Raw genomic sequence first — 26,525 nt, 5'->3', positions numbered from 1 at the left:
GCTTGTTTCCCTGAGCCCAACAGCGACAATCCACCGTGTGCAGCCGCTCCGCGAATGCCAGGAGGAACCTGGTGTTGTTTCTTTCCATGGCACACAGCAGCTCGGGCAACTCTGGTTCCTGTTCACACTGGGAACTCACGACATACTGCCTGGCCAGCCACGCTGCGTTCACAGCAGTGGAGGGATCCATCCTTTTGCACAGGGATGGCGGGCGCACCAGAAACAGGGGCCATTAGAAAATGCCGTGAAACGCAGAGGGACCAGCGTGGGATGCTGGGACAGAAAATAATGCACCATGGGACGCTGAGCCTGCCCCCATGAAACGCTGTGATCCCCCCCCCCCCCGCCTTCCCACAAGTCCTAGCTGCAGAAAGTGCTGAGTAGCACGGTGGGATAACTACCCACAATGCACTGCTCTCGCTGTCGACGCTGGAGCACCAAACGTGGATGCGATCTGCCGGCAGAGGAAGCGCAGTGTGAATGTGCAATAGCGATATTGTTATGGCGCTTTTTGTCGATACTCTGCAGTGTAGACAAGGCCCAACCATCAGAGGAGCGAAGCTCTGGAGCAACCTCCCAAGGAACATAACTGGCTTCAGGACTGAGCTTGAGGCATTTCTGGAGGGGACGGGATGAGGAGACATCCCACAAGGGCATGGAGCTGATCCGCGACTGCTAGCAGCAAATCTCTCCAACGGCCGGAGACGGGACACTCGCTGGGGAGGGCTCTGAGTTACTACAGAGAATCCACCCCCAAGTTACTGGCTGGTGGGTCCTGCCCACGTGCTCAGGGTCTAACTGGTCGCCGTATCTGGGGTCAGGAAGGAATTTCCCCCAGGTCAGATTGGCAGAGACCCTGCAGGTGTTTTACCTTCATATGCAGCCTGGGGCGCGGGGCACTGGCAGGTTTAAACTAGTGTCAATGGTGGATTCTCTGTAACTTGAAGTCTCTAACCCATGATTTGAGGCCGTCAGTGACTCAGCCGGACGCTGGGGTCTGCTACAGGAGTGGGTGGGTGAGGCTCTGCGGCCTGCGAAGTGCAGCAGCTCAGACCAGATGATCACGATGGACCCTTCTGGCCTTAAGGTCTGTGAGTCTGAGTCTGTCACATGCTGGGGGCCGGCGCCCCGTGGCTGCGGGGGGCTCTCACTGCAGGGGGCCACCCTGGCTCATGTTGATCGCGGCGTAGACACTGGGCTGGACAGGGTCAGGGTCAGGGGCCAGGCCCCCCTGCTTGGCCTGCAGCGCCTGGTGGTTCAGCTCAGCGTAGGTGAGTCCGTCGGGATCGGGCTCCTGGGGCTGAGAGGGGAGAGAGTCACTGGTGTGTGTGTGTGTGTGTCTGTGTGTGTGCACCAACCCCCCCACATACCACCACCACACACACAAATGTTCACACAGAGCAGGGCTCGTCCCCTCCAGCAGGGAGTGACAGGGGGACACACACACACACACACCCCGGCAATCCCAGCTGGCGATCCCATAAGCCCCTCCCAGCAACCCTACCCCCACCCTGAAATACCGAGTGTGCCACATAAGGTGAGCGGGGCCCATGTGGGTCAGGCTTGGGGGTCAGGTCCCACGGGCAGACAGGGAAACTTACCAGGGTCTGCAGCTCTTTCCCTTCGTCGACGGAGGCATCTGCGAAACAGAGACACCTGCTGAGCTGCACCCCCGGCCGGCCCAGAGCAGAACCCCACACCCAGCTCCGACCCCCCCGTCCAGCCAGGGGGGTCAGAGCCCGGCACAGCCACCCCTCCCCCGCCCCACAGCATGGGCCAGGGTCATTAGCCCCATGTTACAGAGAGGAAAACTGAGGCACAGAGATGGTAGCAGAGTCTAGGGGGTTATGGCGGGGTAGGGGGGCTGGGAGGCAGGATGCCTGGGTTCTCTCCCTGGCTCTGGGAGGGGAGTAGGGTCTAGTGGTTAGAGCAGGGGGCTGGGAGCCAAGAGTGGATGGGGATTCCCCACAGGTCACTGGCTGGGAAGGTCCGATGGAGAAATGAAGAGGAGACACACAGAGCCCCAGGCCTGGGGGGTGGGGATGAGGGGCACAGAGAGGGAGACTATGAACTAGAGGGGGAGGGGAGGGTGACCCACACGGAGCTGGTCGGGAGGAGGCAAGAAGCTCCGCTGGCACCGGCTACCTCTGGGACCTTCTCCTTAGTCCCGCCCAGCAGCAGCTGTAAATCAGGCCCCGTCCCATGTGGGTGGGGCCCCCACAAGCCCCATCCCTCCTCAAGGGGTCCTGCCCCACCCTGGTACCCCCTTGGGTGTGTTACTCACAGACGGGGTCTTGCTGAGCCGGGGCCTTCAACACCACCAAGGGGCTGGTGCTAAAAGAGAGAAAATCCCCTTGTAAAGGTCATATTCCCCCACCCACAGGAAGATTCCCCAACACACCCAGAGAGCCCCCAATCCTGCCTCACACTGACCCCTGTTCCCTAACCCCCCTCCCCAACCACTAGACCCCACTCCCCTGCCAGAGCTGGGGACAGAACCCCGGCAGAGGTGACACATGTGTGTGGGGGGGAAGCAGGGTCACATGACACACACCCCCCACATAGCTCAGTCACATGGTGCAGCCGGGCCCCTCCCTGCGGAGCAGCTGAGCTGAGGAGCTGCGCTGGACAGGGAGAGCAAAGGCAGGAGCGGAGGAACAGCTGGGAGTTGCACGGGGGGTGTCACTGTTTTCCGAGGGGGGGGGCGGGTGTGACTCCAGCTGTTCTGGGGTTGTGCCCCTCCACTGTCAGCAGGCCCAGGTCATCTCTGAGGAGTCCTGGCCCCCAACCCGCACTCCCTCCCCCAGAACCGGGGACAGAACCCAGGAGCCCTGTGACCCCGGCAGGCCCATCGGGAGCAGGGAGGAGCCGGGTTCCTACCTGCTCGGTCTTGGTGCGTCTCGTTTTCCTGCAGAGGGACACAAACCAGAATCCCCCATGAGCCAATCGGGATCCCCCGGTCCCAGCGCCCGGCCACTCACCCCCACAGGGCAACAGGGATGGGAGGGCCTGGGGGCTCCCCTCTGCTGCTGGTGCTGAACCTGGATCCCTGCTGGGATGGGACGGACCAGCAGGGGGCAGCACAACACCACAGCATGCACCGGGGGGAGGGGCAGACTAACTCGGGGGGCTTTTCCTGTCCCCAATCCTCCCTCGCTAGTGACTCGTTATAACGAACCTGATCCATAGGTTGGCTTCCCTGGCACCTCATGTACCTGAGAGGCTCGGTGCCGATGGCTCTTTCTACAGGAACCCCTTGCTCGGTGCTTAGATGCGGCCACCTCTGGGGTGGGAACTGGTTATATGGGGATCCCTCACCTGGCGCTGAGATGCAGCCCCTCTGGGGTGGGACAGGTACGTGTGTACAGGAACTACACATGCAGCAGAACCCTCTGCTGAGCCCCCCTGCTCCTTGGCTTTCCCGGCACAGTCCCCCATCCCAGCCGTGACCCCATCCAGCCCTGCTTAGCGGCAGGTTTAACCCTTCCCTCGCTGGGCGGGGCACTCACTGGCTCGGGTTTTTCTGAAGCAGACGAAGGCCACGAGGAGGAGGAGGAGGAGGAGGCCGGCGGCTGCTGCGCTTGCCCCGGCGATCATGGGATTAGTCAGACCCGGACGTGCCGGCAATTCCAATCCGCCTGGGAAACAGCAGGAGCCGTGAGCGGCTGGTCTGTTCCCCCCAGCTCCTCCCACCCCAGGCAGTGCTCCAGGGGCTGGGACATGGCAGGGCGCAGGCAGCAGAAAATTCTATGGGGAGGGTGTTGGGGGCCCCAGGGCATCAAGTGGGGTCAGAGCCAGCAAGGTTTGGGGGATTTGTCGCACTAGGGGCACTGGGCTACAGGGCGTGGGGGGCTCAGTAGGGGGCGCTCTCCCCATCGGTCAGGGCTGGCCCCATTGCCCCAGCACGGCGCTAGGGGGCACTGTCTGACCCAGCCTGGCCGTCATTTCGAAGGCATTTCAACCCCTTCCTCGGGCCACACCGGCTCAGGCCAACGGGCCCATCTAGCCCGGTATCCCGCCTCACATGCTGGCTGCTCCCGGCTGCTTAGCAGGGAGCTCCAGGGCAACACACACACACCCCGCCCCGCCAGTGGCCACTGAGGGCCCAGCTGCCCCCAGAGGAAGCCTCCGGCTGCCCCATTAGCGGCGGGTTCGTGTCTGAGTAGGAGGCTTCGCTCCCTTCCCAAACTTGTCGGCGGGGGTGGGGGGGGGGCAGTCACTGCCCCTGAGAACAGCCTCCATCCCTTCCCCTGGGCAACCACTGAGGGAAGCTGCCCCATAATCTGTGATTCAAGAGATTCCCCCCTGGCCGGTACCTGGCTCCAGGGCCGGCTCCAGGCACCAGCCGACCAAGCACGTGCTTGGGGTGGCACCTTGGGGCGGTGCTCAGGTGTTTTTGGTTTTTGTTTTAGTTCAGCAGGGCTTTTTTTTGTTTGTTTTGTTTCTGCCGGGTGGCGCTCGGGGTGGGGGTGGGTTTGGCGGCGCAGCATTCAGGGGGCAGGGGCTTGGGCGGCACTGCGCTCAGGGGGCGGAGCTTCGGGTGGCGCAGCGCTCGCGGTGGGGGGGTGTTACGGCAGGACGCCACTCTTTTTTTTTGCTTGGGGTGGCAAAAAAGTTAGAGCCGGCCCTGGTTGACCCTGCACTGCCTGGGTGCATGGGAGCCGGCGCCGTTCCATGCTGGGTTGGATCAGTTCCCCCTGCGGGAATAGAACCAGCATCTGTCAGGGTGGGGGAAGGGCTGAAACACTGACTCAGAGATCACCCCACACCTTCCACGACCAGTGGTGGATCAGCCACTGGGCCTATGGGGCCTGTGCCCAGGGACCCCAGCCAAGTAGGGAGCCCCAGAGCTCCAGCCACCAGGCAAGCAGGATGGGAGAAGCCCCAGCACCCCAACCCTGGTCCGCAGAAGCACGGGGGAGGGTGGGAGCAGGGGAACCCTTAGCACTGGGACCTCCGCTCTGAGCATCCAATCAGGCTGCTGACCTTCTGAGGGTGTGGCTGGGAGCAGGGCCGTGGAGCCGGGCCCCTCATCTGCTACCACCAGCTCCACAGAGCTGCTGGCGTACGACGAAATGAAGGGCTGTGACCGGGGCCGGTAGCTGCAGCTGTAGCTCCCTCCGTGCTGCCGGCCCACGCTGGGGATGCGGAACTCGGCCCCGGCCCCAGCAGGGTCCATGTGTCGCTGTGGGTTCAGGTCTCCAGCCTTGTGCAGGAAGAACCTCACGTCCTGGCGCTGCCCCTGACACCGGATGGTGACGTCTGCCCCTGGGGCGGTGACCCCGGTGGGGCTCAGAGATATGGAGGGTTTGGATAAGCTGCGATCTGCGCACAGGAGACAGGCTGTGAGAGCCAGACCTGGGCACCCACCCAGCCCCGGCCTCCAGCTGCAGAGGAGAAGAGGGAGGGGGGATTTGATAGCAGCCTTCAACTACCTGAAGGGGGGTTCCAAAGAGGATGGAGCTCGGCTGTTCTCAGTGGGGGCAGATGGCAGAACAAGGAGCAATGGTCTCAAGTTGCAGTGGGGGAGGTTTAGGTTGGATATTAGGAAACACTATTTCCCTAGGAGGGTGGTGAAGCACTGGACTGGGTTCCCTAGGGAGGTGGTGGAATCTCCTTCCTTAGAGGTTTTTCAGGCCCAGCTGGGCTGATTTAGTTGGGGTTGGTCCTGCTTTGAGCAGGGGGTTGGACTAGAACCTCCTGAGCTCTCTTCCAACCCTCATCTTTAATGATTCCCTGGATGGCCCCAGGCTTGGGCAGATCCAGAGGCCACTTGGCAGAAATTCTCTCCCAGATCCCAGAGTGCCCCCTAACCCAGAATCCCGGCCCTGCGAGCTGGGCTTCCAGCCCCACAGACACAAGCCGCGGCTGCCTAGTTCTTGGGGTCCTCATATGCCATGTGTGGCCCCTGCCTCATTCACTGCATTTGACCTGCCCTGGACACTGAGCAACTCACATGCTGGTCCACACAGGAAGGGAGTCAGCCCCCTGGGAGGCAGGGAGGGGTCATTATCCCCATTCTACAGAGGGGAAACTGAGGCACAGACAGATTCACTTTCCTTAGTGAGCTCCCAGAAGCAGGGACTGGCTCTTCACTTTGTGTTTATGCAGCACCTGGCACAACGGGGCCCTGATCATGATGTGGCCCCTACATGACCCCTCAACATAAGGCAGGGGTCCCCAACACGGTGCCCGCGGGCGCCATGGCACCTGCGGGGGCATCTAAATGCGCCCGCGTCCTGGCCGGCGGTCGAGCATCTGCCGAAATGCCGCTGAATTTTGGCGGTATTTCAAAGGCGATGCCTCTCGATGATGCCGCTTGCCACTGACAAGCGGCGTCATCGAGAGGTGTCACTGCTGAATTTCTGTGATTCAGTGGCATTTCAGTGGATGCTCCACCGCCGCCACAGTCCTTCGTCTAACGCCCGCCAGACGAAAAGGTTGAGGACTGCTGACATAAGGGATCCAGCGCTATTGAGGCCAGCACTGGCAGAGGTCTCCATTAACTGTGGGCATCTTGGTTTGTGGGCACTCGGCCTGAGATCCCCCAAGATTGAGCCCCCCCTCCGCACAAGGAAGGACACTTTTGAAAATTGTGACGTGCTCCCGTCACACAGAGTCTGTGACTGCGCCAGGAGCTGGGCCAGATCTGCTGGGTCCCAGCCCAGCGCCGTGTCCACCAAGCCACTGCTCCTCCTGCAGCCCCTGCCTCATTCAGCCCCGGCCGGGGCACTGCCTGGGGCGGGGCCTGGAGAACAGAGGGGATGGGATCACGGGATTAAATAGCGACTCACGGTTCCTACGCACAAGGGGCAGCGTTAAAGTAGCCTCCCTGCCCCGAGTCTCCAGGGGCTGCTGCTCCCCCCTGGCTGGGGAACCCCCCAGTGACTCCGTCCCTGCTCCCCGGCCGGGCGTCCCCTCTGCGGGGTCAGGGCTCAGGGCAGAGCCTGGCTCTGAGCGTCCTATTGGCACCGAGCCCCCGTGAGGGTCTGGCTGAGGGTGGGGCTGGGAACGGGGACGCCGAGCCGGGCCCCTCACCTCTCACCACCAGCTCCACGGGGTTGCTGGGGTACGACATGGTGAATGGCTCTGATCTGCTGTGATAGAAGCAGCTGTAGCTCCCACTGTCCTCCCAGCTCATGATGCTTATGGGAAACTCAGCCTCAAACCCGTCCGAATCCAGAGGTGGGAAATGGCGATGCTCTTTATTCAGCACGAAGCGCATGCCCCGGCGCTGTCCCTGACACCGGACGGTCACGGCTGCCCCCAGGGAGACCCCCCAGCTGGGGCTCAGGGAGATGCTGGGTTTGGGGTAGCTGAGCTCTGCAGTGGGAAGCAGACAGGCCGTGAGACACAGGCCCCGTCACTCACTCCTGGGGCCCGTCCTCACCACACGGCCTCAGTGGTGGGTCAGACCCGGCGGCCCTGGGGATGGGCTCCTGGATCCCTTTCCACAGGGGCCAGAGTTTCCCCTCAGCCCTGGGCTCACAGCATGAGACACGGAGCCACCCCAGCCCCTGGGGCCCAGAGCTCTGCTCCCCGGCGGGTGCCAGGCCAGGCCAGTCTCCAGGGTCCATTCACTCCCTGGCTTCTCTGCTGGGGGGGCTGGGAGCCAGGACTCCTGGGTTCTGTCCCTGGATCTGGGAGGGGAGTGGGGTCTAGCGGGGAGAGCAGGGAGGATGGGAGCCAGGACTCCTGGGTTCTGTGCATGGCACCACCACCGACTTGTAGGGGACTGTGCAAGTCTCTACTATACACTGAGGTTTATAACCTTCAGCTCCGTCCATCACCCCCTAACTGATGTGTTGCCTGGGAGCCTGCAGCTCCCCCTGGGGGCAGGGATCCCCGCTCCCTCAGCCCTGAATCTCCAGCGGCTGCTTCTCCTCCCTGGCTGGGGAACCCCGCAGTGACTCTGTCCCTGTTCCCCGGCCAAGCGTCCCGTCTGCTGGGCCTGGGGATGGGAGCGGAGATGCCCCTCCCCTACTCGCACCAGCTCTACGGGGTCACTGGGCTCCGACCAGGTGTGGGGATCCGAGCTGGGGGGATAATAGCAGGTGTAGCTGCCTCCCTCTGCCTGGCTCACTTTGGGGATGGGAAATTTGACCCCAGCCGAGTCCTCGCCCCCCACTGCTGCGTTCCTGGCCCCAGCCTTATACAGAGCAAACTCCAGACCCCGGCGCTGGCCCCGACACCGGATGGTCGAAGCTCCCCCCAGAGCGACCCCCCTGCTGGGGCTGAGGGAGCTGGAGGGTTTGGGGGAGCTGAGCTCTGCAGTGGGTGGGAGATGGGAATGAGACAGACCCCGGCACACTGTGCCCCATCCCCGGCGTGGAGCATTAGTGATGGGGCAAAGACAGGATCAGGGTCTCCCCTGGGATCCAGGGCACCAAGGCACCATGGGACCTTCACTGGTTGGGCTGGACATCCCATCTGCTGAGACCCCCTGAAGTCTGTCTGGATGTGGGGCTGGGAGCCGAGGCGCCGGGCTGGGCCCCTCACCTGCTACAATGATCTGCACAGGGTCGCTGAGCTCCGAGTAGACAGTTCCTCCTGATCTGTAGATATAACGACAGGTGTAGCTGCCCCCGTGTTCCCGTCTGGCGCTGGTGATGGGAAATTCAGCCTCAGAGCCGGCAGGGTCTGTGTAATTCAGATAGTTCCCAGCTCCATCCTTGTAGAGGAGGAACCTCATGCCCCAGTCCTGATGCCGACACCGGATGGTGACCTTTCCCCCCATGGGGATCACCCCTCTGGGGCTGACGGAGATGGAGGGTTTGGGGTAGGACCCCTCTGGAGTCACAAACAAACAGGCAGTAAGTGGGGGTAACACAAACCGCGTCCGTCTGATTCAATCCTCTGCCCATCTGTCGCTCCAGCGTTTTACCCCCTGCCCGTCCCTGTGGTGCAGCCCGGCCCCGCGGCTCACAGCCGGGGTGAGATACAGGAGGATGTGACAAAGTGGGAATGTTCTTAATTTTTCCTCTGAATACGGTGTTGGTGCCTCAGTTTCCCCAATGCAGTTCTTAAGTCTCTAGGTGGTGGAATAAGGGGATGTAATTGTTGCAGAGCAAAGGGGCAGTGCACATAAATGGCCAACACTCTGTCTCCTCGCAATTAATGGCCCGGGCCCTTCTCCCCTGCAAGGTGATAGCTAAAGGTGTTGGAGAACAAAGGAATCAGGTGACCTCCTGGCCCGGGAAAGAGACAAAGCCCAGAGGAGGAGGGGCTGGAGGGTGAGCCAGTTTGGGGCTGGCTGGGGACGAGTAGTGAAGGGCAGACATGGGTGTCTGGCTCACTGCCCCCCAAAATGGACCCAACTGAGCTGAGAGGTCCTGTTCCCTGTACCTACAAGCTCTGTTTTAGACCCTGTTTCTGTCATCGAATAAACCTCTGTGTTACTGGCTGGCTGAGAGTCACGTCTGACTGTGAAGTGGGGGTGCAGGACCCTCTGGCTTCCCCAGGACCCCGCCTGGGCGGACTCACTGTGGGAAGCACACAGAGGGACGGGGATGCTGAATGCTCCAAGGTCAGACCCAGGAAGGTGAAGCCGTGTGAGCTGCTTGCCCTGAAGATAGTCTGCTCCTAGAGAGGAGACTTCACCAGAGTCCTGCACTGGCTTCATAGGGAGCAGTTCCAGAGTATCACCCAGGGATTCTGTGACAGAGGGGGTGTGATGAAGTGGGACTGTTCGTACTGGGGGCTGGGTGCAGCAAAAGGCCATGCAGCCAAATGCCTGAAGTTCTGTCTCCTAGCAACTGATGGCCCGGCCCCTCCCTGCAAAGGTGCCTCTAAAGGTGTCGGAGACAAAGGGGTCAGGTGACCTCGGGGAGAGAAGCTGAGCAGAGAGGAGGGGCCGGAGGGGGGTTGGGCAGATTGGAGTTGGCTGGGCAGAGGAGGGGAAGCAGGGAGGAAGGGCTCTGATCCCCGAGGGGGGCTGTGAGGCCCCAAGATGGACCTAACTGGGGGGGGATCCGGTTATCTGTGCCTGCAAGACCTGTGTTGGACTGTGTTCCTGTCGTCTAAATAAACCTTCTACTTTACTGGCTGGCTGAGAGTCCTGGTGAATCGGCAGGGAGCCCGGGGGTACAGGGCCTGACTCCCCCACACTCCGTGACAACTGGTGGCAGCGGTGGGATGACTGCACCCTGTGGACGGCGCTTCCTGTAGTAAGTGACTGGGGAGCAGTAAAACGAAGGGGCGATTAACCCCCGGGAGAGTGTGACCAGAGAGCAGGACTTTGCAGTAACAGGGTCCCCCGGGGGATCACAGCGAGCGGTCCCAGGGGCGGAGGAATCTGCAGCTCGACCCTGGCAAAGAGGTGGTGACCTCAAGGACTGACACACTAGGGGTCCCCCCCTGGAACCCGTGGGGAGCGGCGAGCACCCCGGCCTGCGAGTGGCCAGCAGGAAGATGGATGCCAAGAAGCGCAAGTGCGACCTGGTGGAGCTGTGCAAGCAGAGGGGGCTGCGCAGTGGGAAACTCACCAAGGCCCAGCTGATTGCCCAGCTGGAGGAGGCAGATCGTGTGAATGAACCGATCCCTGTCTCTGAGGGAAGCAGCCCGGCAGATGCAGCGCAAGCACCAGTGTCTGTCCCCGCTGGGAGTGGTCAGCCGGCCGCTGAGGGCTCCCCGAGACCTCCCACCCCTAGGCCTAGGGGGAGGGGGAGGAGGAGCCCAGCTACCGAGGACACCGTGACCCCCCCGGCCAGCAGGGGATCCTCCCGGCGAAGCTCACCCCCCAGCCGGGGTTCGTCCCGGCGACGCTCATCCGTGGAGCGCCAGCGGCTGGACTGGGAGAGAGAGCTAAAACTGAGAGAGCTGGAGGATCGTAAGGAACAAAGGGAACAAAAACACAGAGAGCTGGAGGATCGTAAGGAACAGAGGGAACATGAGGCGCGACAGAGGGAGCAGGAACGGGCGGAGAAAGAGCGACAGCGTCAACATGAGCTGGACCTGGCGAGGCAGGGGGGCAGCAGGCCCCGGGCGGCGGTGAGTGAAGGGGGGCCCAGGACTGCGCGGAGCTTTGATAAGTCCATCCTGGCCCCACGCAAGGAGCGGGAGGACATGGGTGACTTCCTAGACACCTTTGAGACGGCCTGCGAGCTGCACCAGGTGGATCCGGCGGACAGGCTCCGGGTTCTCACCCCCTTACTGGACCCCAAAGCCGTGGCATTGTACGGCCAGCTGCGGGAGGAGGAGAAAGGGAACTACGAACCATTCAAGCAGGCCCTGCTGCGCGAGTTTGGGCTCACCCCTGAGATGTACCGGGAGAAGTTCCGGAGTCAGGATAAAACCCCTGAGGTCTCCTATCTGCAGCTGGCCGTCCGCATGGAGGGATACGCCAGCAAGTGGGCAGATGGGGCCCAGACGAAGGGGGACCTGGTTAAACTGCTGGTACTGGAGCAGCTGTATGAGCGGTGCCCATCCGACCTGAGGCTGTGGTTAAGGGACCAAAAGCCAGAGAACCCGCGACACGCAGGGCGGCTGGCCGATGACTATGTGAAGAGCCAGTTGGGGGGTGGCAGGGAGGAGCCCCAAAGGAACAGGCCTGTCGCGACGCCGAGGGAGAGTCATCCTGAGACCACCCAAAAGGGGAATCGGGAGAGCCCCCTCCCAAAGGGAACGGCCAGCGCCAGGGACAACCGACCGGTTCGAGGGGACCAACGGGACATGCGCTGCTATCACTGTGGCCAGAGGGGCCACCTGCGGTCCCAGTGCCCCAAACTCCCGGACAAACTGAGCAGATCAACCTCACACCGGGTTAACTGGGTAGAGACCCAGTCGGATGAGGGGCAGCGTTCGCAGGAAAGGGGGGCTGGCCGTGTACCACCTGCGAAGGAGGGAGGGGGACCCCGGGTCGACCCCTCCGAGGGGCTGGATGCTCCCAACCCTGAGTTTTGGGTTTACAGGGTGGGCACAGGGCTACTCCTCCGGAGCGAGTGCCTTGTTCCCCTGGAGGTAGACGGGAGGGAGGTCACTGGGTACTGGGACACGGGCGCAGAGGTGACGCTGGCCCGGCCCGAGGTGGTGGGCTCAGATCGGATGGTGCCCAATACCTACTTGAACCTGAGGGGTGTGATCGGGACCCCATTCAAGGTGCCTGTGGCAAGGGTACACCTGAAGTGGGGGGACAAGGAGGGCCCCAAGGACGTGGGGGTGCACCCACATTTGCCCACGGAGGTGTTAATGGGGGGGGATCTCGAGGACTGGCCCAGTAACACCCGGGGTGCCCTGGCCGTGAACCATAGTCAGAACCGACGCAGGGCTCTGCACCCTGACACCGGGGAAGGCACTCTGCCCGGGGCACCGGACCCTGACCCGGTGGGGAGGGAACACCCAGGGACGGGGCTCAGAGAGGCTGGGGCCTCAGACCCAGCTGGGGAGAGAGAGCAGATCCCCGTCCCTGCCCCAGCGTCTGAGTACCAGGCCGCGGTGCGGGAAGACCCCTCCTTGCGGAGGATAGGGGACCTGGCCAACCTCGGGGGGGAACAGACCATGGGACGAGGTGGCCGGAAAAGGTTCCTGTGGGAGAAGGGGTTCCTGTACCGAGAATGGGCTCCCCCAGGGAAGATGGAGTCAGGGGGGATCAGGAGGCAGCTGGTGGTACCCCAGGAGTATCGCCACCAGCTGCTGTGCCGGGCCCATGACATTCCCCCCTCAGGGCACCCGGGAGCCTGGCGTACCCAGCAGAGGCTGCTACAGAACTATTACTGGCCTGGGGTCTTTGCCCATGTCCGGCAGCATTGCCGCTCCTGTGACCCCTGCCAGAGGGGGAGGAAGGCCCGGGACAGGGGGGAGATGGCTTTAAGACCCTCGCCCCGCCCCGAGGAGCCTGTCCAGCGGGGGGCCAGGGTCAGAAGGGGGGCTCTGAACCGAGAGAGCCTGAATCGCAGCCCCCCAGACTGGAACGTGGGGAGAAGGCCCCAGCCCCGCGTGCACCCCAGGGGTATTGGGGTGGGGAAAGGGCACGGGCGGCATAAGGCTTCCCCCCTGCAACCTGCAAGTGTCCTCGAGTCCCCCCGACCTACAGGGGGGCAGGAAACTGGAATGACCTGGGGTAACTCTCCCCCCAGAACGGGGGGGACCCTGGGGCAGCCATGGGAATGTAGGTGGGTTTGAACTTCCCCAGGTCACTGGCTGGAGTGACCCCGCTCAGTTCGGTCTCGAAGGGGGGAGAGGTGTGACGAAGTGGGACTGTTCGTACTGGGGGCTGGGTGCAGCAAAAGGCCATGCAGCCAAATGCCTGAAGTTCTGTCTCCTAGCAACTGATGGCCGGACCCCTCCCTGCAAAGGTGCCTCTAAAGGTGTGGGAGACAAAGGGGTCAGGTGACCTCCCGGCCCAGGAGAGAAGCTGAGCAGAGAGGAGGGGCCGGAGGGGGCTGGGCAGACTGGAGTTGGCTGGGCAGAGGAGGGGAAGCAGGGAGGAAGGGCTCTGATCCCCGAGGGGGGCTGTGAGGCCCCAAGATGGACCTAACCGGGGGGGGGATCCGGTTATCTGTGCCTGCAAGACCTGTGTTGGACTGTGTTCCTGTTGTCTAAATAAACCTTCTACTTTACTGGCTGGCTGAGAGTCCTGGTGAATCGGCAGGGAGCCCGGGGGTGCAGGGCCTGACTCCCCCACACTCCGTGACAGGGGGAAAGGAGATTTCCAATCTCTGGTTGCTTTAGTTATGCAGGGTCAATTCAGCCCTGCTCCCACTGCAGTTGGGGTAACTCTGGATTGACCCCAAAGAGCTGAGATCAGAACCCAGCCCTGCCCCCAGTGGAGTCATGGGTGACTCTGTATTGACCCCGGGGGGCAGAGATCAGAACCCAGCTCTGCCCCCATTGCAGTCAGACGGTGAATTGGGATCTATCCTGTGGGGTGTGATGGAGTACGGAGTATTAACCTAGTAATGTTGCATGGGGGTTTTACCAGTTTACTGTCTGCATTGATCATAGAATCATAGAATTCAAGATCAGAAGGGACCATTATGATCATCTAGTCTGACCTCCTGCAAGATGCAGGCCACATAAGCCGATCCACCCACTCCTGAACTAATTCACTCCCTTGACTCTGCTGTTGAATGCTCCAAATCATGATTTAAAGACTTCAAGTAGCAGATAATCCACCAGCAAGCGACCCCTGCCCCATGCTTCGGAGGAAGGCGAAAAACCTCCAGGGCAACTGCCAATCTACCCTGGAGGAAAATTCCTTCCCGACCCCAAATATGGCGATCAGCTGAACCCCGAGCATGCGGGCAAGACTCTCCAGCCAGACCCTCTGGAAAAAGGCTAACAATATCCCAACATTGACCCTTTGTACTAATTACCAGTGTGGCACGTTATTGACCTATTGACTAAACCCGCTATCCTATCAAACCAGCCCATACTAGATGATGGTGGGATATAAGGGTGTGACTTCACTGAGAGATGATGCTTGATGGCCAGCACATAACCTGAGCCCAGGAGGAGGTTGGGGCCAGGTGACACCTTCTGCCCTGGAAACTGGACAAAGGCTGGAGAAGGTGCCAGGGATGTGGCAGGGTGAGATGGCTGGAGGGAGTTTCAGTTTGGAGCTGACTAGGGAGGCAGGAAGAGGCCAAGAACCTGGGTATGGGCTCCCCACCCACCAAGGTGGACCCAACTGGGGGCTCTTGTTTTCTGTACCTACAAGCCCTGCTTGGGACTGTGTTCTTGTCGTCTAATAAACCTTCTGTTTTACTGTCTGGCTGAGAGTCACCGTGAATCACAGGAAGCTGGGGGTGCAGGGCCCTGACTCCCCCACACTCCATGACATGAGGTTCCTAGTCTAAATTTGGGTCATTTGAGCAAGCAGCTCCTGGGACAGACCCCCCAAAAAAACATGTTTACAAAATCCCTCAGTTGTTCCAACAGGTTCCCATCCCGGTAATGATTAGGGTGAGGTCTCAGTCCCCACCTCTGGGGAGAACGTGTCTGACAGTTTCATCCCTCTAGTGGATTGGCGCCCCGCACCCCTACCCACATCCCTCATCCTTAATGCAGAAATTCCCCCAGCTGCCCCATTCCCCACAGATACTCACGTCCTGACACCCTGCTCTGCCCGGCCAGCCAGCAGCCTGGAGAGGAGACAACTTGTTAGAGACCAGATCCCAGAGTGATTAGACCCTGGTCTCAGATGCCCACGCACCGTGGGCACACACCCTGGTCTCACCGCCACCCCCACTGGGACATGCCCTGGTCTCAGATCCCCTCCCTCCCATGGGCACACACCTTGGTCTCACCGCCACCCCCATTGGCACACACCCTGGTCTCAGATGCCACCCATCGGCACTCTCCCTTGGCTTTCTCTGATACTCACCGAGGAGGACGGTGAGAACAGACGCCATGATGGGTCAGTGGGGGACCCTCAGTGCTGCCACCAGCACCCCAGTGCTGAGCTCCACCGAGTCTGAGGCCCGAGTGCGAGTGGAATGAGGAACTGCAGCCCCAGGAAGCCCGTGACGCATTTGGCCCTGTTCTTCCCCATCAGATGGTTATTCTGCAATCTCCAGCCCTAATCTACCACGGTCAGAGCAAAGCCAGCTCCCTGCAACGCCCAGCAAACCACATCCCCTCCTGCAGCTGCCCAGCTCCCCACCCGCCCACCCACGTCATCTCCCAGCCCCACATGGGAGCTGCCCAGTCCGGGGACCAGCTGGGAATGGGACAATCTCAGGAGGCATCAAGAGGTGCCCAGGCTCAGGCTGTCCTGACCTTTTCCAACAGGCCTGTCTTGCCTCCCTGGAGCAGCAGCTCAGAGCAGAGGAGGGTTCCCCCCGCACACACACACATACACACACAGTGCCCCCCACAGAGCAACCCTCTCCAATGGAGTGGGACAGAGGTTCCTTCCTGACCTGGCTGGGCCCAGTGCTCACCCTGGAGCATGAGGGTGGAGGGGGCCTGGCCAACCTCCTTCTCAGATAGTGTCACTGCAGAAATGGGGGGCTGGGAGGGGTTGTGGTTTCTGGTCCCCATGATGTGGGGAGGGAGGGATAAATATAGATCCTGAGTTGTTAAAGGAGCAGCAGATAAATCCGCGAAAGGGGAAGTTTGTCCAGGGACTGCGCTCGCTTCCTGTTTCTGCTACTGCCAGTGAAACTCTGCGTGACCCTGATGCCCCAGGAGCTGCCCTGTTATATACCCAGGCTCTGGGAGGGGAGTAGGGTCTAGTGATTGGTGCAGGGAGGGGCTGGGGGCCAGGACTCCTGCGTTCTCTCCCTGGCTCTGGTTGGGGGGTGGAGTCCGGTGCTTAGAGAAAAGGACACAGATTAGCACCAGCCCCCTAGAGGTGAAAGACAGAAGACAGAAGCTGTGCCGCCGCAGACAGCTGAACATAGAAGCTGCCGCCGGACTGCCCCCGCCGTCCGTGGGGGCAATTTGGCACGCTGCTTAGGGGCAAAACACACAGACTGCCGCCCCAACACATGCTTGGAATGCTGGTGCCTGGAGCCAGCCCTGTGTTTTATGCTGGCTGAGAGTCGCTCTGGGCTAGAGATCAGGTGGCATTTGTCTCTCTGGAAGCGGAGGCCCCGGGGGTCCAGAGCGAGCGGACTCCCTCTCGGTGAGAGACAGACGTGCTAAGGCTCAAGAGAGGTGCGGCTCCAGGAGGTAGAGGGGCCTAACCCCAAGAGAGGGTGGACCCCCAAGAAGGGCTGTCAGTCACACCAAAGAGGGTTCCCCCCACGGACCACATGGGGCCAAGAGTGGGCACGATTTGTGAGTCCATGACACACCCACATCAGCCCCTCCGACCTCAGCCCATCTCCCCTCACACCCACATTCCCCCCTTCCCTGCCTCAGCCTTGGCCAGTCTCCCCTCCCACCCACGTTTCCCCCTCCCCATGACTTCAGCCCATCTAGCCTCATGCCCAAGTCCCCCCAGCCCTGACCTTGGACCGCCTCCCCTCACGCCCATGTGTCACTGTGCCTCAATGGGTCACCCCTGTGAATACCAAATTCAGGACAAGTTGCTGAGAAGGAGGGCAGATACACCCCGAGACTGATGGATATTCTGCCATAAGATATTCCAAACCAGCAACTAAAGTAAACTTGTCTCACCACACTGGCTAACGAGAAGTCAGAAACGCAGCCTCCTTAGGAATTCCAGTCCTGTTCCAACACCCAGACACTAGACCTAGGGTATGGCTACACTTGCGAGTTGCAGCGCTGGTGGAGGCTTTCCAGCGCTGCAATTAGTAAGTGGCCACACCTGCAGGGCACTTCCAGCGCTGCAACTCCCTGGCTGCAGCGCTGGCCGTACACCTCACTCAGCATGGGGAATAAGGATTGCAGCGCTGGTGCTGCAGCGCTGGTCATCGAGTGTGGCCACACACCAGCGCTGTTATTGGCCTCCAGGGTATAAGGGTGTATCCCAGAATGCTTTTAACTAAATTACTCCCTTTGTTTTGTTATGCAGCCTCTCTTTGTTTTGTTGTGAACCTCCGGAGCTCCGTTGCTACCAGAGCTGCTCTAGCAGAGCTGCTTATCAGCTCCTGTTTGCTGTGATCAATCTGTGAACAATCAAATGAGATCCTCCTCCCTGCGTGATTCACAGGGGTTGAGTGTTTGCGTTTTGCTTGACCAGCAGCGAGAAAAGGAGTCATTCACAGGTGTTGAGTGTTTGCTTTGCTTGAGAGAAACGAGGGGAGGGGGGGCAGAGGGTGGAAAGAGAGTATGTTGGATGCAGGCTGTTTGCAGTTAACAGTAAGGGGGTGGGAAAAATTTCTGATTTTGCACAGTGTCAGTTCCAAAAATCCACTCTCTCTTTCCCACCCCTGGTCCCTGTCACACTGCCCCACACCCCTCTCTTTTGAAAAGCACGTTGCTGCCACTTGAATGCTGGGATAGCTGCCCATAATGCATCACTCCCAACAGCGCTGCAAATGCTGCAAATGTGGCCACACTGCAGCGCTGGTAGCTGTGAGTGTGGCCACACACCAGCGCTGGCCCTGCACAGCTGGACGACCAGCGCTGCAACTACCAGCGCTGCAGATTTGTAAGTGTAGCCATACCCTTACTAATAAGTGGTTATTTAAAACCAACTGCATCAACCAAAGGGTTCTTCTGATCCCGAGGGGCCAGCCACACACCCAGATCAATACGTAACTCAGATCTTACTAAAGGATTGGCTACAGTGTGGTTATTGGGTATCTAATATCTAAAGGTTTATTTATAAAAAAAAGAGGTGAGAGTTAAAATTGGGTAAAGGAATCAAATACATACAACAATTGCAAAGTTCTTGGCTCAGGCTTGAAGCAGGGATGGAATAATCTGCTGGCTTGTAAGTCTAAATTGGAACGTCCTCGGTCCACTGGTTAGAATGCTCCCATTCGTATAAGTCCACAGTCCAGAGATCAGAGCAGGAAAGAGGCAAAATGGAGATGATGTTTCCAGGGCCTTTTATACCTTCTGTGACATTGTATGATTAAAATATGACCATGTAGATTGCTACCACTGTTATACAATTGCAACAAATCTTCTGCAAATTATGTCATGTAAAGTGCCGTCGTTTCACAAGCCCTCAGCACAGTTTGTGGAGAAATACAGGCACGAGATGGAGTTTAGTGTCACATGATCTAGTCACACGCATACCCTCCAATGCTTGGATGAGTCATAGCAGGGGCCATTACCCAGATTCCAGTTAGAACAGTCACATGAAAGTCCACCAGGTGTGGATAAGCTTCTTCCGTGGCCCATTGTACATAAGAACATAAGAAAGGTCGTACCGGGTCAGACCAAAGGTCCATCTAGCCCAGTATCTGTCTACCGACAGTGGCCAATGCCAGGTGCCCCTGAGGGAGTGAACCTAACAGGCAATGATCAAGTGATCTCTCTCCTGCCATCCATCTCCATCCTCTGATGAAAAGAGGCTAGGGACACCATTCTTACCCATCCTGGCTAATAGCCATTTATGGACTTAGCCACCATGAATTTATCCAGTCCCCTTTTAAACATTGTTATAGTCCTAGCCTTCACAACCTCCTCAGGTAAGGAGTTCCACAAGTTGACTGTGCGCTGCGTGAAGAAGAACTTCCTTTTATTTGTTTTAAACCTGCTGCCTATTAATTTCATTTGGTGACCCCTAGTTCTTGTATTATGGGAATAAACCATCACTCGAATACTCCATTCACGATGTGCTGGCTAGACTCCATGTAAACTATCCTGTGGGTGTTCCCTCAGGAGCAAACACATTTGAAAGACAGGTACATAGTCAATAGCCATAACTGCAGATACAAAAATGATACATGCATAGAAATAGGATAATCTTATTCAGCAAACCAGAACTTTTCCATTGACACCTTCCATGACATACTTTGCAGAAGATTTGGTGCAAATGAGTAACAGTAGTACTACATGGTCATATTTTAATCATATAATATCACACCACATCACCCCCCACACCCCACCTTCAGCCTGTCCCCCCAAACTCCCCTATCCCAGCTGCTCTTTGCAGAGGGTCTCACAGGCCCAAAGGGCTCAGCGGGGTTGGAAACTCTCTCCCTCACCAGCGTTACACAGGCCGGGAGCCGGGGCTCATTTCAAACCGAGCCCCTGGTTCTACTCGGCTCCTCTGCAAACCCCCAGCAGCAGCCGCTCACAGACAAAGCTTTCGGGTTAACCCCCCGGACAAGGAATCACACCCGGCCTGTCTATTGAAACGGGGGCTGAGCGACCGTGGCCAACAGCCGGAGTCAGCCCGGCTCCAAGTCTCGCTCCTTCCAGAGTCACCGGAGCAGAGCCGCTTGTGTCCAGACCAGCCGGGCTGTGGGGGGAGGAACCGGTTCACTTCACTCTCCAGTCGGACAGGAAGGGCGGCCGCTGACCGCACTGCTAGCAAACGGACAGACGGGAGGTGGGGGAGAGACAGGATGGAAACGGGGGAGAAATACGGATTCTGGGGATGGTGGCGGGCGCTGGATGCAGGTTAGTGACAAGCGAGTACGCTGGCTGCAAGGAAACACTGACTCCTGTTGCTCAGACCCTGGGCGGTTACAATCCGGGCAGGGCCGGCCCCACGTTGGGTCCGTTCTCCTTAGGCCGGGCAGGTGGGGTGGGTGCCACACACCTGACTGCAGCATCCGATGGGAAGCCAGGACAGTGAGCCAGGAGAGGAGGAACGACACAGTGGGGCAGAAAATAACCCAACCAGGGAAGGGAACAGGATGTCCAGGGCCTTCGGGGGCTGCTAATCAGCTATCCCCACGGGCGGGCTGGGGGCTGCATGCAACGGCGGCTCCAGGCACCAGCACTCCAAGCGCGTGCCTGGGGTGGGGAGCCGCGGGGGGCGCCCTGCTGGTCCCTGCGAGGGCAGCAGTCAGGCAGCCTTCGGCGGCGCGCCTGCAGGAGGTTCGCCGGCCCCGCGGATTCGGCGGCAATTCGTGCTTGGGGCGGCAAAAAAGCTAGAGCCTGCCCTGGCTGCAGGTCACAGCAATGGGACGACTTCCAGCTCGCAGAGGGGAAAACAAAGGCTTTAAACAAGAGCCAGGCCGGCCGGCTCCGTCCCCACACTGCTCAGGGTGCTGGTGACCCCTCTGCCCTCCCCCATGCTGGGGCACCCAGGCTGTAGTACGGCATTTGGGTGTGGGGGGATGAGCTCACCTAGGGTCCACCCCTCCTCCAGCCGTGGGCAGCCTCGGCCAGGATCAGTGCCAGAGCCAGCAGGACCCCGGCGCTCAGGGCCAGACGGACGATGTTGCCCTGGGTGTAATCTGGGGGTGACAAAGGGGGAGGGGGATTGGTGCAGTCAGACCCACCGTGGCTCCTTCTCCCAGGGCTGCCCAGAGGGGGGGCAAGTGGGGCAATTTGCCCCGGGCCCCACAGGGCCCCCCATGAGAGTTTTTCAGGGCCCCTGGAGCGGGGTCCTTCACTCACTCCGGGGGCCCCAGAAAACTCTCGCGGGGCCCGGGCCCCGAGAGCTTCTTCCGCTCAGGGTCTTTGGTGGCAATTCGGCAGCGGGGGGGCCCCTGCCGCCAAAGACCCCAGGCCCCCTGAATCCTCTGGGCGGCCCTGCCTTCCCCCTCCTGCTCCCCAGAACAGGAAACCAGGACAGCTCCCTCTCCCCATCCCCCCATCCTGTCTGTGTTCCCGTGCAAACCCCTCGATCCATCCCACTGCAGGGAGCCCCTCCCCATGGCATCTGGGCCCCACATACCCCTAGTAACTCCAGCCCTTCGTGGCTCCCCCTGGGGGCAGCTCCTTGGCCAGAAGGAGCCTGTTTAACTGGCCAAGGGGGACTAGGAGACGCCGATCTGGGGCCCTCACCTCTCACCGCGAGCAGCGCGAGGTCGCTGGGATGAGACACAGCGACCGGCTCCCACACGGAGACCCCCCGGCTGGGGTGGACGGAGGTGGAGGGCTTGGGCAGAGAGGGCTCTGGGAGCAGAAGGAGACAGGCCGTGAAACGCAGTCCCCAGGGAGGGAGGGGCCGACATGGCGACTCAGCTACCCAGCCCCCGCCCCCGCCAACACAGCTCCCCATTGAGTGTTAGGTTTCCAGGGGAGTGGGGAGGGGACAGCTGGGCAGCTTCTGGGCCCTGAGCCCTCTGTGCATCCCCCAAGATGGGGAGCATCCCCCTGGGAAAGGCCCCTGCTCCGCAGCTCCCCCCTGGGGGCAGGGATCCCCCCTCCCTTGGCCCCAAATCTCCAGTGGCTGCTGCTCACCCCTGGCTGGGGAACCCCTCAATGACTGCATCCCCACTCCCCGGCCAGGCGTCCCCTTGCTGGGCCCAGGGCTTATGGCAGAGCCTGGCGCTGAGGTCCCATCAGGTCCGAGCCCCCCTGAGTGTCCGGCTGGGAGCAGGACACTGAGCCGGGCCCCTCACCTGCTACCACCAGCTCCACGGGGTCGCTGTGCTTTGACCATTCAGTTAGTTCTGATTTGGTGCGATACCAGCAGGTGTACATCCCTCTGTCGTGCAATCCCACGCCGGTGATGGGGAAAACGGCCTCATTCCCGGAAGGGTCCTGCGTCTTTACCAGGCGTCCGTTGTTATACAGCTCAAACCTCATGCCTGGCTGCTCCCCCACACACCGGAAGGTGATGTTATCCCCCGGCTCAGTCACCCCCGCGGGACTCACAGACAGGGAGGGTTTGGGAAACGCTCTCTCTGGATTAAAAAGGAACCAGGAGTTCAGTGGGGCAGGCGCCAGCCCTGCCCTGTTGGTGTCTGTCTGTCTGTCTGTCCAATCCTCACCCAACCCCTGTGTGTCCAGAGACCACCCCGTCCTCACAGCCCCTGGGAAATACACAGCAGGGTGAGCATCCGAAGAAGTGGGTATTCACCCACGAAAGCTCATGCTGCAAAACGTCTGTTAGTCTATAAGGTGCCACAGGATTCTTTGTTGCTTTTACAGATCCAGACTAACACGGCTACCTCTCTGATACTTGACAGGGTGAGCAGGGCATGTCAGATCCACCTGTCAGGCTCTGGTCTCAGCCCCCTCGGGGTTGATCCGGAGTCACACCAGATTGCACTGGGGGCAGGGCCGGGTTCTGCTCTTAGCCCTCAGAGTCAATCTGGAGTCAGCCCCCCACACACACACACACCAGTAATTTCAGGGGGATTGATTTGAGTTTTACGAGGGGAAGTTCAGGGCTCAGCTCCTCTTTTCCCCTCCCCCGATCCATAACACTAATGTTCCCCAGAACCCCAATGCCCCACAGATACTCACGTCCCAAGAGCCCACTCTGCCCGGCCAGCCAGCAGCCTGGGGAAGAGACAGCTCATTAAGGACTAAAACCCAGAGCAACAGGATCCTACACCCTGGTCTCAGATCCCGCCGTGGACACAAACCCTGGTGTCAGATCCCCCCATGGGCCCATGCCCTGGCTGTCTCCGATACTCACCGAGGAGGAGGACGGTGAGAACAGATGCCATGCTCTACCCATCCAGATGCCCGAGTGGGAGCAGAATGAGGCACTGAGCCTGGGGCTGCAGCCGCGGGAAGCCAGCGATGGCTCGTCTCTTCCTGTGTCCCTCACACCTTTGCTCTGTCATCTGCCAGCAACACCTACATCCTCGACCAAAATAGCCCCAGCAAACCACGTCCTCTTGTGTCACAGCCCACGGCCTCTGTGCTGGGCAGGGGGCACCCCGGGGATGTGGGGTCACTGTCACCACCACCACCCCTAGCCTGTGTCTCCCTCCCTGCTTGCTGGGGGTCTCAGTGCTGAGAGTGGGGGTGGGGTCTGGAAGCCAGGACTCCTGGGTTCCACTTCAGGGTCTGGGAGGGGAGTGATGACTCTACTAGTCCCAAGGCAGAGACTGGCTGCCTCAGTGGGGCAGGGAATGGGACCTCTTCCCTCTCGGGGGCACCGGCTCCCATCCTGCCCCAAGGCAGGGTCACAAGATGACTCAAGTATCCTTTCTCCAGTGGCTGGGGGTCACATATCCCTTTGACCCCCGCAGCCCATGTCCCCTCCTGACCCCCAATCCCATCCCCATTCTGCCCCCCATGTCCCCTCTGCCCATTGACCCATATCCCCTCACACCCCCGTCCCCTCCCGTTCTTCCCCCCAGCCCATGTCCCCTCATGTCCCCAGTCCCTGTTCTGCCCCCTAGCCTGTCCCCTCTCACACCATCCGATCCTCCCTTCACCCCCGTCCCATATCCCTTCATGCCCCCATCCGCTCCCCCACTCTGCCCCCTGACCCATGTCCGCTCACACACTCTGTTCTGTCCTCCACACACCCCCACTAACCATGGCCACCATCTCCCACTGCTCCCCAAGGGAAGGAAGCCCCCAGCTGCCCTCAGCTAACATGGGGCCACCCCCTCACCCCCCGCAGCCCTGGCAGGGCAGCCATGCTGTCCCCTGGCTAAAATGGTCGACGCCTCAGCCTGGGGGTGGGCCCGGTGGGGGACAAGCCTGCCCCACCCAGACTGTCAGGGTGAGGCGATGGCTGCCTGGGTACGAGCCCCCCGGCTTCTCTGACCCTAGACTAACCCCCAGCTTGTGCCCCACCAACTCCCATCTCTTGATCCCACCCCGTGGCCGTGGGAGGTTGTTGCCTTCACCACCACCCCTCCCCAGGCTGGTCCTGCCCCATCTCAAGTGGGGGTTAGTGTGAAAACAATCCTGCCCCTTACACTGAACAAGGTGAAACCCAGGCCGGGGGCGGGGTCCAGAGCCTGCAGCCTGCTCAGCCCCACGGCAAACCCCCCATTGACCCCTGGGACCGGCTGTTATAGACCCAGCAGAGCAGAAACCAGGGGAGCCGTGGCAGGCGCCGTGTGAAACGAGGGGTTTGTTCCAGCCCCGGCCCCGTTCGCTGGAGCGAGTCTCTAGCTGGAAAATCCCCCGGGTTTGGGCGTCTCCCCACTGGCCCCAGAGACGCTAGTGACTGTCCGGGGGGGGAGGGGGCAGAGGAGCCGGCAGAGCTGGGCTGGAGCCGGCGTCACCACGGCTGCTGTTAAAGTCCGACCCCGTTTCCTCCCGGGTTGGGGGTTCAGCCAGGGGAGGGGCGATGGTGTCAGGGTCCCTCTCTCTGGCCGCTCTGCTCAGGACATCTCTGCAGAGCAGGGTCCGGACGGCCCAGGAGAGGGGGGGTGGCAGCCACGAGGGTGAAGCGAGTCTCTTTCTTTAAGACCCCAAAGGGCGGTGGGCGGCACAGCCCATCACTGCAATATTTTAATCCACCAATGAGGCCTCATTTCCAACACCCCAATTTTGGGTCACAGATTTCTGCTCCCCCATTTCTCCCGTGTCCCAGGCGGGCCCCAGTCCAGCCCGTGGTTCTGTCCGGCGGCCGCTCGGGTTGGACTAATCCCGTCTTTCTGTCTCGCCAACTTTCCCCCCCCAACGTTCATTCGTCCAGGTTCTCATGACGCTGCCTGAACGTCCTCCCGCCCCCACTGAGAGATGCCCTTCGCTCTGGGGGTATTTGCGAGGCATCTGGGCCTGAAGGCTCGGTGGGACCCCGGGGTGCTAAGTTGCAGTCGGCTGGTGCTCCTGGGGCATTTGGCCTTCACATGCCCCAGCTCGTTACATTTGAAGCATTGCCCAGCTCAGTGTGGGCTGGGCGAGGTGGGCGGTTGGAGAGTGGGGTGGTGGGACGAGAGGGCATCCGGGGTCTCCCTGGCAGTGTGGGGGGCTCCTCCTTGTGAGGTGGGGCCTGGGGCTGACCCCGAAGGTGGGGTGTCATCTCGGGTTGCCCCTTCTGGTATCTCCACCAACTGCTACTGGCTTTCTTCTTCTTCGCCACCTCCACCCACTTGGCTCTGATCTCCCCCAGCTCGGTTACAGTTTTGGGTTCCCATCTAGCATGTACCTTTCTATTTCCTCAGGAACCCCCTCCAAGAACTGCTCCATTTGCATTAGGACAGACAGATCTTCCGGAGACGTAACATTTGCTCCTGATATCCTGGCATCCCAATTTTGTACAGTGTGGTGAGCGTGTCGGGAAAATGCCACGTCTGGTTTCCAGTGTAGGGCTCTGAACCGCCGATAGGCATGCTCGGGTGTTAGCCCCCTCCTAATTCTGACCTTTTGTTTTAAAGGTTCATACTCGTGCATGTGTTCTTTAGGCATTTCAGCTGCCACCTCTGCTAAGGGTCCACTGAATTGTGGCCTCAGCTCCACCATGTACTGGTCTGGAGGGATGCTGTTCCAAGGCAGGCCCTTGCGAAATTTTCTAAGAAGGCCCCTGTATCATCGCCTGCCTTGTAGGTGGGGAATTTCTTGGAATGAGGAGCAGTACCTGGAGAAGGACTGTTAGGGCGACCCAGCTTAGCCCGTTCCAGCTCTAAGCACTTCAGCTCCATTTCTGCCCCAAGCGCTTCGCCTCTCTTCTCTCCTCCGCTTCCAACTCCAAGCGCATCACCTGTAGGATGAAATCCCTGTCTTCTGCCGTCAGAACTCGGCCTGGGTTAAGGGCATCCCTCCATCTTGGCACTTGGATCTCGGGTGGGGGAGGGCTGACCCTTCCCTCCTGGGTAGTTCCCAGTCCCTCATCCCCTCCCTGCATTTCCATCATGGAGCAGGATGTCTGGGCTTGTTCTGGGGCTCTGTCTTCTCCCTGGCGTGCCGCTTTGGGAAGACTGGTTTTTTCTAAGGTTTCAGTTCCCAACCTCATGCACAGGCTGCCCTACTCTAGCCCAGCTATTTCATTGCCAGGAAGCTAGAAAAAAAAATAAACTGCTTGTTGGATGCCCTGGCTTGGCAGGCTGAACCCTTTGAGTGCCTGTTCTCAAGGACAGAGGGAGGGAGGGAGGGAGGGAGGGAGGGAGAGAAAGGAAGAAAGAAACTAACTCACTCACTCCCTGGCTTTGCAAGCTGCCAAAAGGAAAAATGGGTCCTTTTAAAATCCTGAGGTCTGTGCTTCTGGTTCAAAATGATCCCACCGCTCTGCCACCATGTCAAGGCCGATTCCCCACACTGGCACTTTGAGTGCAGAAGGTGGGGGCCCGCAAGGACTCTAAAACTTAACACTGGCCACTCCAGGCTGGTATTAAACTCCCAAGGTTACAGCTTCTCTCTGACCGTGGCTGGGTAGATGCTGCCACCACCCAAATGCAAAA

The 26,525-nt window shown here is 60.1% G+C and overlaps 1 protein-coding gene across 2 annotated transcripts; it reads right to left on the bottom strand.

Annotated features, from left to right (window-relative positions):
• Positions 1 to 353: 353 nt before the first annotated feature.
• Positions 354 to 15,415, bottom strand: LOC120394400 (leukocyte immunoglobulin-like receptor subfamily B member 2). Of its 2 annotated transcripts, XM_039518637.1 has the most exons (10): positions 15,323 to 15,415; positions 15,045 to 15,080; positions 8,500 to 8,790; positions 7,039 to 7,323; positions 4,987 to 5,325; positions 3,510 to 3,638; positions 2,881 to 2,908; positions 2,285 to 2,334; positions 1,602 to 1,639; positions 354 to 1,300 (listed from the first exon to the last, which is right to left on the bottom strand). In XM_039518637.1, exons 1-10 carry the CDS (start codon positions 15,348 to 15,350, stop codon positions 1,148 to 1,150), a joined length of 1,377 nt encoding a protein of 458 aa, XP_039374571.1. In that variant the 5' UTR covers positions 15,351 to 15,415; the 3' UTR covers positions 354 to 1,147. The 2 variants fall into 2 exon arrangements, 1 of the variants encoding a protein (XP_039374571.1); XR_005592277.1 differs by lacking the exon at positions 2,881 to 2,908 and having other exon boundaries at positions 1,234 to 1,300.
• Between the last annotated feature and the right edge of the window lie 11,110 nt (positions 15,416 to 26,525).

Source organism: Mauremys reevesii, unplaced genomic scaffold, assembly GCF_016161935.1.
Source record: "Mauremys reevesii isolate NIE-2019 unplaced genomic scaffold, ASM1616193v1 Contig56, whole genome shotgun sequence".
NCBI lineage: Eukaryota > Metazoa > Chordata > Testudines > Geoemydidae > Mauremys > Mauremys reevesii.
Note: the sequence above shows the minus strand (reverse complement) of the source record. Positions and strands in the feature narration are given on the sequence as shown.

Excerpts from the sequence above, each read along its gene's own strand:
- LOC120394400 (XM_039518637.1), bottom strand. The coding sequence starts at position 15,350 with ATGGCGTCTGTTCTCACCGTCCTCCTCG. Across the intron at positions 2,909-3,509 it reads CTTCAGAAAAACCCGAGCCA|GAAAACGAGACGCACCAAGA; the intron begins GTGAGTGCCCCG and ends GTCCCTCTGCAG. Across the intron at positions 2,335-2,880 it reads GACGCACCAAGACCGAGCAG|CACCAGCCCCTTGGTGGTGT; the intron begins GTAGGAACCCGG and ends TCTCTCTTTTAG.